The 15,916-nt window shown below is 45.7% G+C and overlaps 1 protein-coding gene across 1 annotated transcript in view; it reads left to right on the top strand.

Moving 5' to 3' along the window:
- The window catches only part of TTC6 (tetratricopeptide repeat domain 6), a 196,944-nt gene that overhangs the window by 11,625 nt on the left and 169,403 nt on the right, over window positions 1-15,916 (top strand). The window contains exons 4-7 of the mRNA XM_053269433.1: window positions 220-309; window positions 2,169-2,258; window positions 3,670-3,747; window positions 14,809-14,982. Of these exons, the coding sequence (XP_053125408.1) occupies window positions 220-309; window positions 2,169-2,258; window positions 3,670-3,747; window positions 14,809-14,982 (432 nt within the window). The remainder of the gene's footprint in view (window positions 1-219; window positions 310-2,168; window positions 2,259-3,669; window positions 3,748-14,808; window positions 14,983-15,916) is intronic.

Here is a 15,916-nt window from a genome sequence, read left to right as displayed (position 1 = left end):
TTGCGTAGGATCAATCAGCTACTGTACAAAAGAATTATCTAATTTCATTTAGAACTGATCATGTATTTCAAGTCTTTGAGAAAATAAAAGCTGGTAATGGGAAAATATTGCACATTAATAAATTCTATGCTAGCAAATGCCTCCAGTAGGATTTCAATTTATTAGCACAAATTGTGCTTCTAATCTTTATATTATTATATTCATATTTTTACAATGAAGACACCAGCTATTAAAACAGAAACTCAGCCAGAAGAATTGGAGTCTCAAGCTGAAGAAGCTACACCTGTGGAAACAGAACAGATAAAACCAGTAAAATTCAAGATGTTATTATAGAACCATATTAATTTTTTCCTTACAAGTACAGAGGACTGCTCTTGTAAAGCCTGTATTAATGTTAGGAGCCATGGAGCTAGACCAGGACCTCTCTGTTCAATGGGTGGGTTTTTTATAGGATGGACCACCAGGACCCTGGGTCTTCCTAGGCGGCAAAGGATTTGCAGACTCTGGGGTGGCTCATTCCACCCAGGCCGCCATTGGTCCCTCCAGGCAGGAAGAGCTATAAAAGCTTCCTGTTTAGATTGAGACTTTGTCATTAACTGTTTCTGAGCTCATCTCTGACAATTATTCCCTTTATCATATGCTCTATAATAAAAATAGTTGTAGTCTGAGGCTAGTAGATATTGGCTTGCATTGAGTCCCCCACTTGTGTTAGTGGAAGCTCTTCAACTATTGCATGGGATTCAGGGATGCTGATTCTTCCTTGTTTGTAGCCCTTGACCCCCTGAAAAAGCTGCTCTGGATGGAGCAGGGATTTTTACGCACAACAGATTTTACCATGAATTTATTGGGGGGCTTTACTGCGAACTCGAAGTTGTCCCCAAAGCCCCAATGAAAATAGTAGATTTTTTTACCCCAGATATAGATTGGGCTACACTCTAAAATGCAATAAAAACCCCAAATTGTGTGTGAACTGCTCCCTGATAACTTGCAGGGGCTTAGGGGTCAATCTGGCCGATATGTGACAAATCCCCTCCATTTCAAAGGAGATGTGAGTTAAAGGCCTTTAAAAGCTCAGTGTAAAAAACTTCCTGGGGACCCTCTGAACCATCATACCATTCGCAAGGGGACTGCAGCTGGGGTGCATGTGGAAATTGATGACATCTTTTCCTCCCAAGTATGAGGAGAAATTCGGGTCCATGTCATTGGCTGACATCCCCAGTAACTGTGCAGCTGCATACTGGGAAGAAACATCTGCACAGTGGACCACTTCCTTATAGAGATGTGCACGGAACCGGTTTGGAGAACTGGTGGTTCCGCCAGTTTGATGGCGGAGAGTGTCTCCCTTTAAGAGCGGGGGACGGTGCACTTACCCTTCCCGCTGCTTTCCCCCTGCTGGTGTCTGTTTTCTTAAAAGCTCATCGGGGCGGCAGTGTACCTCCCTGCCGCTATGTTGCCTGGATATAACCGCAAGTCCCCGATGCACCTGCACACCCGTACACATGCTGGCATATGCAGGTGGTCGGAGACCTCCGGTTATATCTGGGCAACGGGGGCAACAGGGTGGCAGGGAGGTATGCTGCTGCCTCGATGAGCTTTTATGAAAACGGACGCTGGCGGGGGAAAAAAGCGGTGGGAGTGCACCCTCCCCCACGCTTAAAGCAGCACCCCCGCTGCCTTTGAGCCTCCCTGCCACGGTTCTGTGCACATCCCTAGTTCCTTAGCTCTGCAGAGCTGATCGCAAAGGGAAAGGGGATCATCGATCTCTCCTTTTCTTGAAAGTGCTCTGTGCCACTGAAAAATATGTTCTTGAGGGTTGTGCAGCCCTGTGCAATCAGCTCTATGGACCTTAGGAAGTGGTCTGTTGTGGGGATGCTTCTCGTGGCTGCATGGCTAGTGGGGATGTCAGCAGTGTCACCTCTAACAGGGATTTCCAGATGTTGACTACAACTCCCAGAATCCCCAACTGCAGTGGCTTTTGCTTGGGGATTATGGGATTTGTTTGAATCCCTGTTAGCAGGAACACTGGATGTCAGCTATTATCTTTATAAACTAATTTCTGTCACAAAGTTTTCAAGATTATGTAAGAAAATGCCTCCAGTAGGAGGAAAGTTTGTAATAAAAAATAATGTTGGCTTAAAAAAAATTGATTTTTTACTTTCTTAATGAAGTCATTAGACATTGGAAAAGAACCCTGGACCATAGACTTTGAATACCCAGCTGCACAAGTGGCACCAGGAGAAGCTGAATACACAAAACTGGTATATGGAAATATATGTATTTCTTTTTCTCTGATCCTATCCTATGTCATAAGACAGCAGAACATAGAACTGATTGTTAAGCTTCTAGTACAAGAGGAGACCAGATCTGAGGATGTGGTATAGTACAAGAGGAGATCGGATGCCCAAGTGTGCACAGTGCCTCTTTAGCAAGCTGCTGGTGCGACGGCGGCATGGTTCTGGCCTCTGCAGATGTATGGCCATTTTGTGGCAACTGTGCATGCCACACAAATGGCCTCCACATGTACAAACACTATGCAAATGGCCTCCGTGCATCTGCAGAGGCTGGAACTGTGCCACCACCACATGGGAAGCTTTTTAAAGAACCATCACAAGCGCTTGGGCTGTGCCGGGGGAGTGGGGGGGGTAAGCGGTGGTTCCGGCAGCCACACTGGCAGGTGATACCTTTAAACTACTTCTCTTGCTGCCGCCTCCCAGCTGCCTGTTAGATGCTGATCTGGTTTGCCTGAACTGGCCTTGGTTCGGTTCAAATGTGGACCGAACTGCCCCCAGTTCAGTTTCAGTTGAGTCACCAAACTGGCTTTGGCATTAAACAGTTTGTGCATACCCCTGCTGCACAAATGGATTGTTCCTCTACTACATTCTGTTGCACAATCACATGTTGTGACATGACTTTCATTATTTAAAATTATGCAAGTTGTGCCAATACATGTGATTACTCAATGGAACAGCCTTGTTGCTCAACAATGTGGGTGTGTTTTTTAGATGACTGCAGTGATGCAGGCGATTCAGAACCACCTGTGTTACGTTGTGGAACATGCATTGTCAGCCACTATATCTAAAATCAAAGCTTGTTCTTTAATCTTCTATATTATTTTTACAAGTAAAGATCTTGATGAAGTGGTAACTGGCAGACATCCTAATGAAGTGCATGTATAAGGAGGCTCTTTGGGGAGACTGACCCTCAGCAACGTGTTTCCAATCTTGCAGAGCACTTCTGGAGTGTGAGCAGCACTTGAAGTGTTTGCCCTATGGCCTAACAACAAGTGCACAGGAGGACTGGGGAGTTGCATGAGAGCTCCTGGCACGTCCCTGCAAAACCTCCATGCATGCATGCTTTGCTAGGATGTCAGCCTCTGTTTTTCTTAATTTGAAGCTGTTAGTATTCCTGGAACTGTTCTTTTTAGAAATGGTTTGTTTGGAGTTGAAACATTTTAAAGAAGTACATAATCGTGAAGCATCATCATTATTCCTTTATTATGATTCCTTTTGAAATATTCTGGTTGGCATCCCTGGGATTTAGTCCAAGAAAAAGGTGTGCGTGATATTGTTTGATAGCATATTACTGGTTTTCTCCATGACAGTTGACAATTTATTTAGACTGTATATTGTTTGTAGGAAGTACATTGTTGTCCTTTATTATTTTCTTCAGGATATACCTAGAAGTTCACAAAGGGCCGTAGTACTGCTGGAAGCCACAAAAGTGGAAGATGATACTGCTAAAGTTGAGGTGAAATACACAAAATTATAATTTTTTCTATTTCCAGCCCTCCTTTCTTTGTTGATAATGTTATTCTCTTTCCAGGTTGTGTTAGGAATTACAGGCAGTCCCTGACTTACAAACACCCATACTTTCAGACAAAGCTCCATAACATTCTCCCTCAGTAGAGGGTTGTATCCGCTGACCATTATGGGTTGCCTCGACCTCCTGCTCCTAGACAGGGCCAATCACAGAGCTTTGCCTATCACCAGGAGGGAGGGACAATCCCCTCAACCTTCAGTTTTTCGCCCTGTCTCGCTCCAGCAGGTGCTAAAATTAGGTTGCTCCTTCTTTTTGCTGTTCTTCAGCACTACCTAGGATTTATTGTCTCTCTCCACTCTGACTTCCCTGGGGGAACCAGGGAGACAGACCTGCTAATGCGCGCTTCCTCCTCTGTGGTTTTCAGCATGCCCCTTTCAGATGGCTGCCAAAGCCTCATGCAGCGAGAGAGAGGTCTCTCCCTCTCTCTCGGAGGACTCCTTGGCACACTCTGTGTGCCATGCCAAGTGGGTGGCGGCGACACATCCCGCTCCCATTGCTCGGCCCCAGAAGGAGAAGAAAAAGGTGGCGGGCAAGAGGAAAGCCAGCGGAACCCTGGTTGCACGTAAGGCTCCGCTTTGGGTGTGTGGGGGTGAGGTGTCTGCTGGCCAAAGGGGAAGTCAGCACCTCGGCCTCTTCGGAGGGCAATCTGCCCGTTTCTGTCGCAGCAGGGGGTGAAATTCAAGGGAGGCCCCCAGGGGTGCTGGGCTCAGCTGGACCCCTATGCACCCTGCCCGCTAGGCGCTTCCGCCCTTCTGAGGCCCTTCAACTGAAGGAGGCCGTGGCTGAGGAGGGCGAGGACAAGATCCCAAGTTTTGCCGCCTTGATATGTCACATTTTGGCGGAAGAGTTCAGTAACCTTCCCTGGCCTCCCGTTCCCACCAATGCCCAGGGGCGTATCTAGGGTAGGGCAGGCAGGGCACATGCCCCGGGCGCCACTTGAAAGAGGGGCGCCATTTTTTTTAAATTAATTTTTTTTTAAAATGGCCACCAAAAACTAAATGGCCACCGCGCATGCTCAAATGACCTCTGTGAGGCCCTGGGCCATGCCAGGCCTCACAGAGGCCATTTGAGTATGCACGGTGGCCATTTTGTTTTCAGTGGCCATTTAAAAAAAAAACTTTTTTAAAAAAATGGCCACCACACATGCTCAAATGGTCCCTGCGAGACCCTAGAGGCCAGCAGGGGAGGGGGAACCTTTGAAGACCCCCCACGGCCTTTAGAAAGCCCCCCTAAGGGGCTACAGGTTAAAAAAATTAAAAAAATTAATATAATACAAGTCACGGTACACATATTCACATTGGCACTATGTACAGAGAATCAGGGCTTGTGAATACTGAGCTGAAGCTTATGACTTAGGATTGTATTCATTTGATCATACTTTGCTTCTTGTGATAAGTGAGTTAAATGTGATGTCTTAATAATATGGCTATTAATGGTGAGTTTGTCTTTGTATCAGTGTGAAATCCTTACTATTAAGGCCCACTGAGAGTTTCTTGCTCTCTTTCTGTCTTTCTGAAATTCTAGAATATATTCCAAGTAGTGACACAGTTTACTCTGCATATCCTTTAATTATTTTCAGAGTATCTGGGAAAAGTCAAATTCTCCATTTATTTTTAAAACTTATGTAATAGTGATGCTACAGTGCATAGTAGAGAATTAGACAGGCACTTCTGTTTAGTTTTCCAAGTACACCTCCACATAGTATTTGGGTATTTCATGAGCCCCAGCATACTGAAATGTGTAGTTTTCTAGCATTTTTTGGTCTGGCTACATCCACTGCTAAATATTTTTTGAAATATTAAAAGATTAATGAGCTTGACTTGTATTTTTCAGCTGATATTATGGTAAAGTTATCTGAAAATGGGTGTCAGATGTTTGGACAGGGGGCGCAATTTCAGTGCTTGCCCTAGGCGCTATTTTCCCTAGATACGCCTCTGCCAATGCCCAGGTAGTTCCCGCCAAACTATCGCGGCCGCCATTTTGGGAAAAAGGAGAGTACCTTGAGTGGGGACTCCGCTGCCCAGCCTTCTGGTTCTTGGCCTCTCAGGCAAGAATGGGGGCCACCTGTCTTGTTCTCGTGTGGTTCCTCTGCTCCCGCATGCCCTGTAGTGCCTTCACTGTTGTTTAATCCAGATCCTGCTGATCCCTCCGTAGCCTCAGACTCAGGCAAGGAGGAGGGAGAGCTTTCAGGGGACGAAGGAGAGTCTGCACCTACTCAGCAGCCTCCCTATCATTTGTTCTCCCAGTCTTGACTTCCCTGTTTTACTGCACAAGGCTTGTAAGAGCCTCAGACTGGAGGGAGTGGCTCAGCCTGTCCCTGACAATCTGGAATGGGACCCAGTGGTGCTCCCTTCACTTAAGGCGACCGAGGTGTCTGTGCTCTGCCTGCAATTGTTTCTGGACATTATTCAGGCGGAATGGGACAGGCCGACAGAGAGTAAGGGGCCCCCACCCGCGATTAGGCGGTTTTATAATGCAAACAAGTCAATTATGGAGAAACTTAAGGTGCCACCCATAGACGCTGAAGTGGCTGCTCTGGTGATGGGGGCTGTCCTCCCCAAGGATGGGGACAAGGCTTTTAAAAGCTTGGATGACAAGAAATGCATTGCCACTCTACGTAGTCACATGAGGCGACTGCTGTCCCTATGCACCTCCATGTCCAATTCGACTTTTGCCAGGGCAGCCATTCTCTGGGTTAAAGAATTGACCCCGTTGGTTCCCCCTGAACTGGCCAGCCTGAGGCAAGGGCTTAGCAAACTGGGTAAGGCTGCTGCCTTTATGGCGGATTCCTCACTTGATGTGGCCCAGCTGTCAGTTGGAGCTCTAGCATCTGATGTTACGGTTCAGCAACTGCTCTGGCTTAAGAACTGGAAGGTAGACCAGAAGCCCAGAAGTAACCTCGCCAACTTGGCCTTCAAGGGGGCAAGCTGTTTGGTGAAGTACTAGATCCTATATTAGTTGAGACAAAAGACAATAAGAAGGCCATACCTTCTAGCGCTCAAAGGCAGGAACGTAAGCCTTTTCCATCTATCTCCTCCAATTCCAGGGGTTACAAATCAAATTTTCATCTTCGCCAAAATAGACAGGACAGGTTTCCCTGGTCCAAACCACAGCCTTCCTTTCGGGACAATGCAGCACACAGGCCTCAGCAAACTGGTCAGCATGCCAAGCCTGGCTTCAAGCACAATGCCAGTCAATGACTGCTCTCAGGACTGGTCACTGCCACCCCCCCCAGGTGGGGGGCAAATTGCAGGCAATTTGCCCAGACATGGTTGAGGACTTGTTCAGACATGTGGATTCATGAGACTGTGTCCCAGGGTTACTGTCTGGAGTTTGCCTCCCAGCCCCCAGACCATTTTCTGCCCTCCCCTCGGTCTCACAGGAAGTCCAAACACATCCTGATGTTGGAAGCAATTCAACATCTATCCAGAATACAAGCAATTGAGCCTGTCCCTCTGGGGGAAAAGGGGCGAGGGGTTTATTCCATCCTGTTCTTGGTGCCAAATAAGAACAGGGAATGGAGGGCCATTCTGGACCTAAAATTTGTCAATTGGTTTCTGAGAAGGATGGGCTTCCGCATGGAGACCCTCCATTCTATTCTGATGGCTCTTCAGGGGAGCGACTTTCTGGCCTCGGTAGTTCTTTGATGTGGTCTCTGTGCTCTACACGAATGGGCTTTGCGCCTGCGCAGAGACCTTGTTGGAGTTTTTCCAAGCTAAATTTTCTCTCCTGAATTCTGGCGGTAGCTCTGCCCCCTCTGGTGATATGCGGCTGTGTACGATTCCCTTCTCAGTCTTTCTTCGTCTGCAGACAGATTGACTTCTTCTGAGTGGCTCTGAGCTAAATTAACTACAAATCATAAATAATCTCTCCCTCTTCTCATTTTTACCTCTCCCTCTTCTCATTTTTACCTCTCCCTCTTTCTATTTTTAGCTTTGTTATCTTCCTCTATTAGTCAGCATATTTATTTCTTTTGCGTCCCCCCACCACCCCTTCGGGGCTCAGTGTTTTTTCTTCGTTCCCTGCTGCTTATGGGCAGCAGGGCCACATTCAAATGATGTGTCCGGTGTGGGGCTAAGATCCCCTCCACTGACGGGCACAAACTTTTCCTTTTCTGCCTCGGCAAGGCTCACAAGGTAGATAACTGGCACACATTGTGCTAAGTTTACTGAACAGGCTAAAAAGAACCAAGCCCCCCGCTTAACATCTTGGCTTTGGGAGCAGGCACTAAAATCCTAAGAGGCAGCATCTAAGCCTTCGACTATGCAGGTGGTGGTCAGCTCTTCCCTGCCAAACTTGGGCTTGCAGTCCTCCAATTTGCTGCAGTAAACTGCAGTAAAGCTGCAGTAAACCTCGGAAACGGGCAAACATTTTTGACTCCTTCCTAAATATCACAAATCAAATCAACACCTCTTTGAGATTGGCTCAGTTTGCAGTTACCTGGCATCATATAACAACAGATGCATGGGTGTAAAACATTATAACATGGGGGTATGTGATAAAATTTCTGACACTACCCGTGTTTATGGACCCAAGATACACCCATCCAACTCCTACTCTTGATAGAGGTTTGTTAGAAAAGGGTACAATAGAACCAGTCATCTTTGCAGATCAGTCGAGGGGCTTTTATTCCAGGTAGTTCCTAATCCTGAAGAGGGATGGCGGGATAAGACCAATCCTGGATTTGAGATGGTTGAACACTTTTATCCACACACAGAAGTTCAGAATGATCTAATTGCAGGGCATTCTACCTTTGCCAGTATGGGGGGAATGACTTGTGATGTTAAACCTAGAAGAGTCACACTTTCAAGTAGGCATAAGAAAATGCTACAGTAAATACCTAAGGTTCACTGTAGGGAAACCAGTCACCCAGTACAATGTTCTTAAGAACATAAGAACAGCCCTGCTGGATCAGGCCTAAGGCCTATCTAGTCCAGCATCCTGTTTCACGTAGTGGCCCACCAGATGCCTCTGGGAAGTCCACGGGCAAGAGGTGAGGGCATATCTTCTCTCCTGCTGTTGCTCCCCTGCAACTGGTATTGAGAAGCATCTTGCCAGTGAGGCTGGAGGTGGCCCATAGGCACCAGACTAGTAGCTATTAATAGACCTGTCCTCCATGAATTTGTCTAAACCCCTTTAAAGCCATCCAAGCGGGTGGCCATCACCACATCCCGTGGCAATTATGTGCTAAATTATGATTATCATAATTTAATTATGATATTAATATGACATAAATGTTAATTATAAGATTAATTATGCACTGTGTGGAAAAAGTACTTCCTCTTGTTGGTCCTAAATTTCCTGATCTTCAGTTTCATGGGGCGATCCCTGGTTGTAGTGTTGTGTGTGAGAGAAAACATTATGTCTCTCCACCCTCTCCACCTCATGCATAATTGTATACACCTTGGTTATGTCTCCCCTTAGTTGCCTCTTTTCTAAACTAAAGAGCCCCAGGTGCTGTAGTCTTGCCTTATAAGGAAGGTGCTCCAGATCCCTGATCTTAGTTGCCGCCTTCTGCTCCTTTTTCAGTTCTACAATTTTGTCCCTCCCCTGCTTTGCCCGCCCGCCTGCCGGCCACCGTTGCTGCCATTTTCTCCCCCCCCCCCACTGGCTGGCTTCTTTCCCCCACCCGCCGCCTGTGCCACAGCTCACTGGTGTTTTGTTTCCCCGCTGGCCAACTGGCTGGCTGCCGTTGCCATTTCCCCCTTCCCAGCCGTCCCGTCGCTATTCTGAACTCTTGAGAGAGCTGCCACACATGGGATTAGCGACGGGTACACCCAGGAGAAATATATATAAAGAAGATATGCAGTGGTAGCTCAAGGCCTTTATGTGCTTGAGGGAGGGTGCCAAATGCCACCCCCCTTGTGTGTACCCTTCTCCTCCCCCTCTTTTAAAAGTAGAGGGCAGAAGGACATCTTGCCACCTCACTGATACCCCAATAATATGCTGCCTGAGGCAGTTGCCTTGCCTTGTCACGTCTCATGGAAGGGGCATCCCTGCAGATCTGGACCTGATCAAATTTGTTTTCCAAATTTTAAAAATTAATCCAATTTCCTTCATAACATGGAACATAGTAAAGAGATTTGGATGTTCCTGAAACACAACAATTTAACCACTCAGCAATCTTTAACAAGATTAAGGGAGGAGCAGGGCCCACAAATTGTGCCTGGGTTTAGTAGCAAAACCAGGCAGTGGGGTTATGTGGAAGCAGGGGCGTCGCAAGGTTGGAGTGGGCCCAGAGACAAGATTTTAAAATCCCCCCCCCCCGGAAGCTCAGCTCATGAAGTAAAGAACTCTTAAATGAGGCTGAATAGTGGTAACAAAAAGCATAGCAAAATTATTTATCTATCTATCTATCTCCTAGGTGCCACAATAGAACATAACCCTAAATTATTTTTAAAAAGTTTTTGTAATTTGTGGACGATGCAAGTCATTTAATGGTACAAGAGAAAGACATGCTGTTCTGGTAGCTCCAGGTCTTAACACCCACATCAATTTTGAGGATGAATACAACTGAAGGAAGCCCGGGCGGGTGCGTGGCTGGGGGAGTCAGCCATTTGACTTGCCTCTGGGGGGCCCCGCAAAGCAGTGGGCCCCCAGACAACTGTCTCCCCTTGCCCTGTTATAGTTACGCCCCTGTGTGGAAGCCTCGAGCATGTGCAGAGTGCTTTTTGCATTCCACTGTGAAACTACAGCCCGGCCCTTCCCTTGAAAGAAGGAAAGTTAATGTAAAGCAAGATAGGTGGCATGTCTTGTACACAGGGCTATACTACAAGATTCCTTGCTGTTTCTATGATTTCAGTTATACCTTTGAGACTTTAGTACTTCGATTTGGAACTGATTTTCCATGGTGCCCCTGTTCTACCCAGCACAGTATCTTGACTATCACTGGTATTATCTTCTTAGATTGTGAGCCCTTTTGGGACAAGAAACAATTTTATCATTCTTTTTGCTGTATAAACCACTTTGTGAAGTTATTGAAAAGTGGTATACAAATAACAACAGTAACAACTCATAGAAGTAAAAATTATATATATAATAAGTTGTCTTCACAAAGACCCTTTATTGTGCAATCATTAAATTTATTAAAAAGTTAGGAACATAAATCAGTTAGGAACATAGAAAGCTGCCATATACTGAGTCAGACTATTGGTGTATCTAGCTCAGTATTGTCTTCACAGACTGGCAGCGGCTTCTACAAGGTTGCAGGCAGGAATCTTTCTCAGCCCTAAAGCGGTTTACATCTGGACTTACCTGATACCCCCGGTGCATAACCTGGCGGTAGTCTATCCTCCCCCGCTCGATCTCCTTCGGAGAGTTGAAAGCCAGATCTTCCGTCTAGTATGGCACACAGCGTCCTTCCTTTTGGCCCGTGCGGTAGCATTTAAGGAGGTTGAGCGGGGAGGCCTAGCCCTACCTGCCCTGCAACCCTATTTTGTAACTGAATTCATGTCCTACAATTTTGGAAACTGGATTTTCGTGAATGTCCATGATATGTCCAACCTCCTGCAAAAAACCTGGGTCTCGCTTTTCGCTCTGCGTTGGCGCAAGTCAGCATGGGGCATAGCATGGTGGGGGAAAGGATCTTTCAATGGTAATATCACACAAGTATTAAAAAGAGAACACCCGGACTACTTGAGAGATTTGTTATTCACACTTTAAAAATGGAAGGGTAAACCGGATCTATTTATTTATTTATTTATTTATTTATTAAACTTTTATACCAGAAGGCCAAAAGCCTTCCAATAGGCTCAGGGCGGTTTACATTAAAACACCATTAAAATCAGTTAATAATTAAAACAAAAATTATAAAGCAAAAACAATGATTAACAATTAAAAACATCATAAAACAACAATTAAATAATCAGAACAATTTAAAAACAAGTTTTAAAAAGCTGAGAAAGCCTGGTTGAAGAGATGTGTTTTCAGGTGTTTTCTGAAAATTGCCAGAGATGGGGAGGATCGTATCTCAGCAGGGAGCGCATTCCACAATCTCGGGGCAGCAGCCGAGAAGGCCCGTCTCTGTGTAGCCACCAAACGAGTTGGTGGCAACTGGACACGGACCTCCTCAAGTGACCTCAATGGGCGGTGGGGCTCATAGCGAAGAAGATGCTCTCTTAAATACCCAGGGCCTAAGCCGTTTAGGGCTTTATAAGTTATAACTAGCACTTTGTATTTTGCCCGGAAACCTATAGGCAGCCAGTGTAACTCCATCAACAAAGGAGTAATGTGGTCTCTCCGAGATGACCCAGAGACCAACCTGGCTGCTGCATTCTGAACCAACTGAAGTTTCCGGACTACGTACAAAGGCAGCCCCATGTAGAGCGCATTACAGAAGTCCAGTCTGGAGGTTACCAACAAATGGACCACTGTTTTGAGGTAACTGATCTCGAGAAACGGGCGCAGCTGGCGTATCAGCCGGAGCTGATAGAAGGCACCCCTGGCCACCGCCTCAACCTGAGAAACCAAGGAGAGACGTTGATCCAGCAGTACTCCCAGGCTGGGAACCTGTTCCTTTTGGGGAAGTGTGACCCCGTCTAGAACAGGCAGATCAAAATCGTCTCTAGAGTTCCGACCCCGCACAATAAGTACCTCCGTCTTATCTGGATTCAGCTTCAGTTTATTCTCCCTCATCCAGCCCATTACTGCTTCCAGGCAGGCATTTAGGGAGGATATGCCAACTCCTGAAGAAGTTGACATGGAGAAGTAGATCTGGGTGTCATCAGCAAACTGGTAACACTCAGCTCCAAATCCCCTGATGATCTGTCCCAGCGATTTCATGTAGATGTTAAAAAGCATTGGAGAGAGTATGGAGCCTTGAGGGACACCATACTTAAGCTCAGATTTTGAAGAGCAACAATCTCCAATCGACACCATCTGGAATCTGTCTGAGAGGTAGGAGCGGAACCACTGTAAAACAGTGCCTCCCACCCCCAACACCCTCAGACGTTCCAGAAGGATACTATGGTCGATAGTATCGAAAGCCGCCGAGAGATCCAAGAGGACCAACAGAGTCACACTTCCCCTGTCAATTGCCAATTGGAGATCATCCATCAGGCCGACCAAGGCAGTCTCCACCCCATAGCCCACCCGAAAACCAGTTTGAAATGGGTCTAGATAATCAGTTTCCTCCAAGACCGCCTGGAGCTGAGAGGCCACCACCCTCTCAATTACCTTGCCGAGCCATGGGAGATTGGAAACTGGCCTATAATTGCTCAACTCTGAGGGATCTAACGCAGGCATCTTTAGAAGAGGTCTAATAATTGCCTCCTTAAGACAAGGAGGCATCCTGCCCTCCCTCAGAGAAGCATTTATGATTTCTACCAGGCCGCCTACAGCAGCCTCCCTGCTAGACAGAACAAGCCATGTTGGACAAGGATCAAGAGGACAGACAAGTGGTAGGCCTCACTGCTCCAAGCAGCTTGTCCACATCCTCAGGAGTCACAAACTGAAATTGATCCAGTCGAATTGTATAAGAGGAGTTGTCGGACACCTCCAGTTCAGACATCAAATTAATTGTGGAGTCTCCATCTAGGTCGGCCCGAATCCGAGAGATTTTTTCTGCGAAAAATTCATTAAACACACCACAGCGGGTAACTGATGCCTCCAAATTCTGGTTCAAGGGAGAGGAAGCAGATACTAGTCCCCGCACAACCCTGAACAACTCCACCGGACGTGAACTCGCAGAGGCAATACGGGCAGAAAAGAACTGCTTCTTTGCCGCACGTATTGCCTGAGCATAAATCTTAAAATGTGCTCCATGTCGTAATCTGTCGGATTCGAGTCGAGTTTTTCTCCACTTGCGCTCCAGTTGCCTATTTAAAGGATCCTCCTCAGTTAAGGAAAACAATTTATGGAGAGATTCTAGAAGTGGGTTTCTTAAAACCTGATTTAGAATATAAACGCTACAAACACCACACTTCACAGTACTTGTTGCAACCCGATCACCCTATCGCTCTCTTTAAAGAGAAAAAAGTCCCTTTCCATTTATGGGAAACAAGGTGGCGCTTATACCATCAAGTACTACCACTTAATGCGGCTAAGCCATGGCTCCCAGAGGACCAGCAAGAGTGCCCTAAAATCACTTGCAAACAGAAAGCTAGTAAGCTAAGTAAAACATTCAGGGAAACCCACTCGCATTTCTTAAAAGAGTGTGTGGTAGCCAAAAGAGTGAGGCAGGGAGTAAGCAAGCTGTTAGAGTGGCCTGTTTTGGAAAAACAGACTTGGGAAGAACTAACCTCGGGTTTGAGCGATAGAACCTCCTTTCGAGGTCCCAGAAAGAAACCTTCAAGGATACAGGACGGAATGGGTGCCCTCATACTAGGGAATTGGAATGTTCCCCTTCTCGTATTCAGGTTAGTAAACCTGTATGTCATTTATGCAATGCTCCTGCATAAGAATAGGGAGGGAAGACGCGACCAAGAGGTTCATGCAGATGAGACAGTAAATCTCTTCTGGAAACGTTTGTATGGTTATGTGCAAAAAGACAAGAGTATCTCTTCTAAACAGGAATGGGACAAATTGTGAAAATGGACGTCGGACGTAACCCCCCCCCCCTTACCGAGTTACAGTACTACCTGCATATACTTCATAACCTTGTGGGTTTCCAAATCCTTGTGTGTAAATCTTTGTAGATATATCATGTACAAACAACCACTTTGTATATAATTGTGCTTTGGCAACGTACTGTATGCTTTGGTAGTTTGTTGGTTCAATAAAAAAATCTTGTCCTATTAAAAAAAATAAAATCTTGTCCTATCTTGGAGATGCCAGGGAGGGAACCTGGTACCTAGATGCTCTTCCCAGAGTGGCTCCATCCCCTGAGGGGAATATCTTACAGTGCCCACACTTCTAGTCTCCCATTCATATGCAACCAGGGTGGACCTTGCTTAGCTAAGGGGACAAGTCAATTAAAAATGTTTCAGCATACATGCCATCATCAGTTTACAATCAAGCACAGAAAAATATTATAATAAATTGCTGTCTTAGGCACAAGAAGTAATAACTGAAACACCTGGAGGGAAAGCAGTATCTGTTGTAACAATGCTTTCAGAAGATACATCAAGCTTACAAGAAAGTGAAGTGTTTTCATCTTCAGAGGTTCAAGAGGCACAGGAGCCAGCTTCTCTGAAGCCAGAGAAGGTTCCATCTGAAGATCTAGAGGTAAGAGGATTTTTTTTAATAAGTCCTCATTAATTTTTTTTAATGTTGTCTGAATTGACTTGGATGAACTGAATAAGGAAAGAATATGTCAGAGAGAATTGATTCCATGGGTTCATCAATATGGGAAAAACCATTGTTTCAAGTGTTTTAATGTATAACTCTGTAATAAAATGTGTATTCTACAGCTTATGGAGGACCTGTGTTTGGGGCAGGAGTGGGATTTGCATAAACAGGATTGAAGTACTTTTAAAATAGAAGTTTACCTAAGCTCAAGGGATAGGGTAGGGACTTGTATAGAAAAATAAATAATACAATATTAGACATCTCAGTTTGGGACAAAGACTGCTTTGTCACCTTAAAATAAAATGATGCAGCACCTGGAATTAATTAAAGCAGTTTGTGCTATGATTCACAACAGTAATAGCTAGCTGAATTCATATTACGCAAACTCAGCCCAAGAGGGGAAACTCGCTGGATTAAGTTATTGCTGTGTGAAAGCTAGGAAGCTTGTAGTTTCATGAGCAGTATTGCCTGTAGTTCTGTACTCAATATGGTTCTTTGGACTACATATTTTGTCGCTTTCCACTAGCACATTCAGAAGATGCCACAATTGAAACTTGTTTTCAGTGACACAAAATACACGTTTATTCATTGATGCCATGGGCGATAGTTTTGGAATTGAGTGGGTTCAGACATCACACAAAATCATGGTCTCCTCCCATATAACTGTGGTTAGTTTGTATATCTCAACCCACATCAGTCAACAAACCCTTTTTCGGGCAATCAACCACAATCTGAACCCACATCTTGAAGACAGTTTGTCATAAACATGGGGGCTATCCTCACGATCAGCCAAAATCGGACTAGGAGAGCCTAGCCTGATTTTGGCTGATTGTGTAAGCCACCGGGCTTGTAGGCGAGCCCAGTGGCTTAC

This window comes from Hemicordylus capensis, chromosome 1, assembly GCF_027244095.1.
Source record: "Hemicordylus capensis ecotype Gifberg chromosome 1, rHemCap1.1.pri, whole genome shotgun sequence".
NCBI lineage: Eukaryota > Metazoa > Chordata > Lepidosauria > Squamata > Cordylidae > Hemicordylus > Hemicordylus capensis.
Note: the sequence above shows the minus strand (reverse complement) of the source record. Positions and strands in the feature narration are given on the sequence as shown.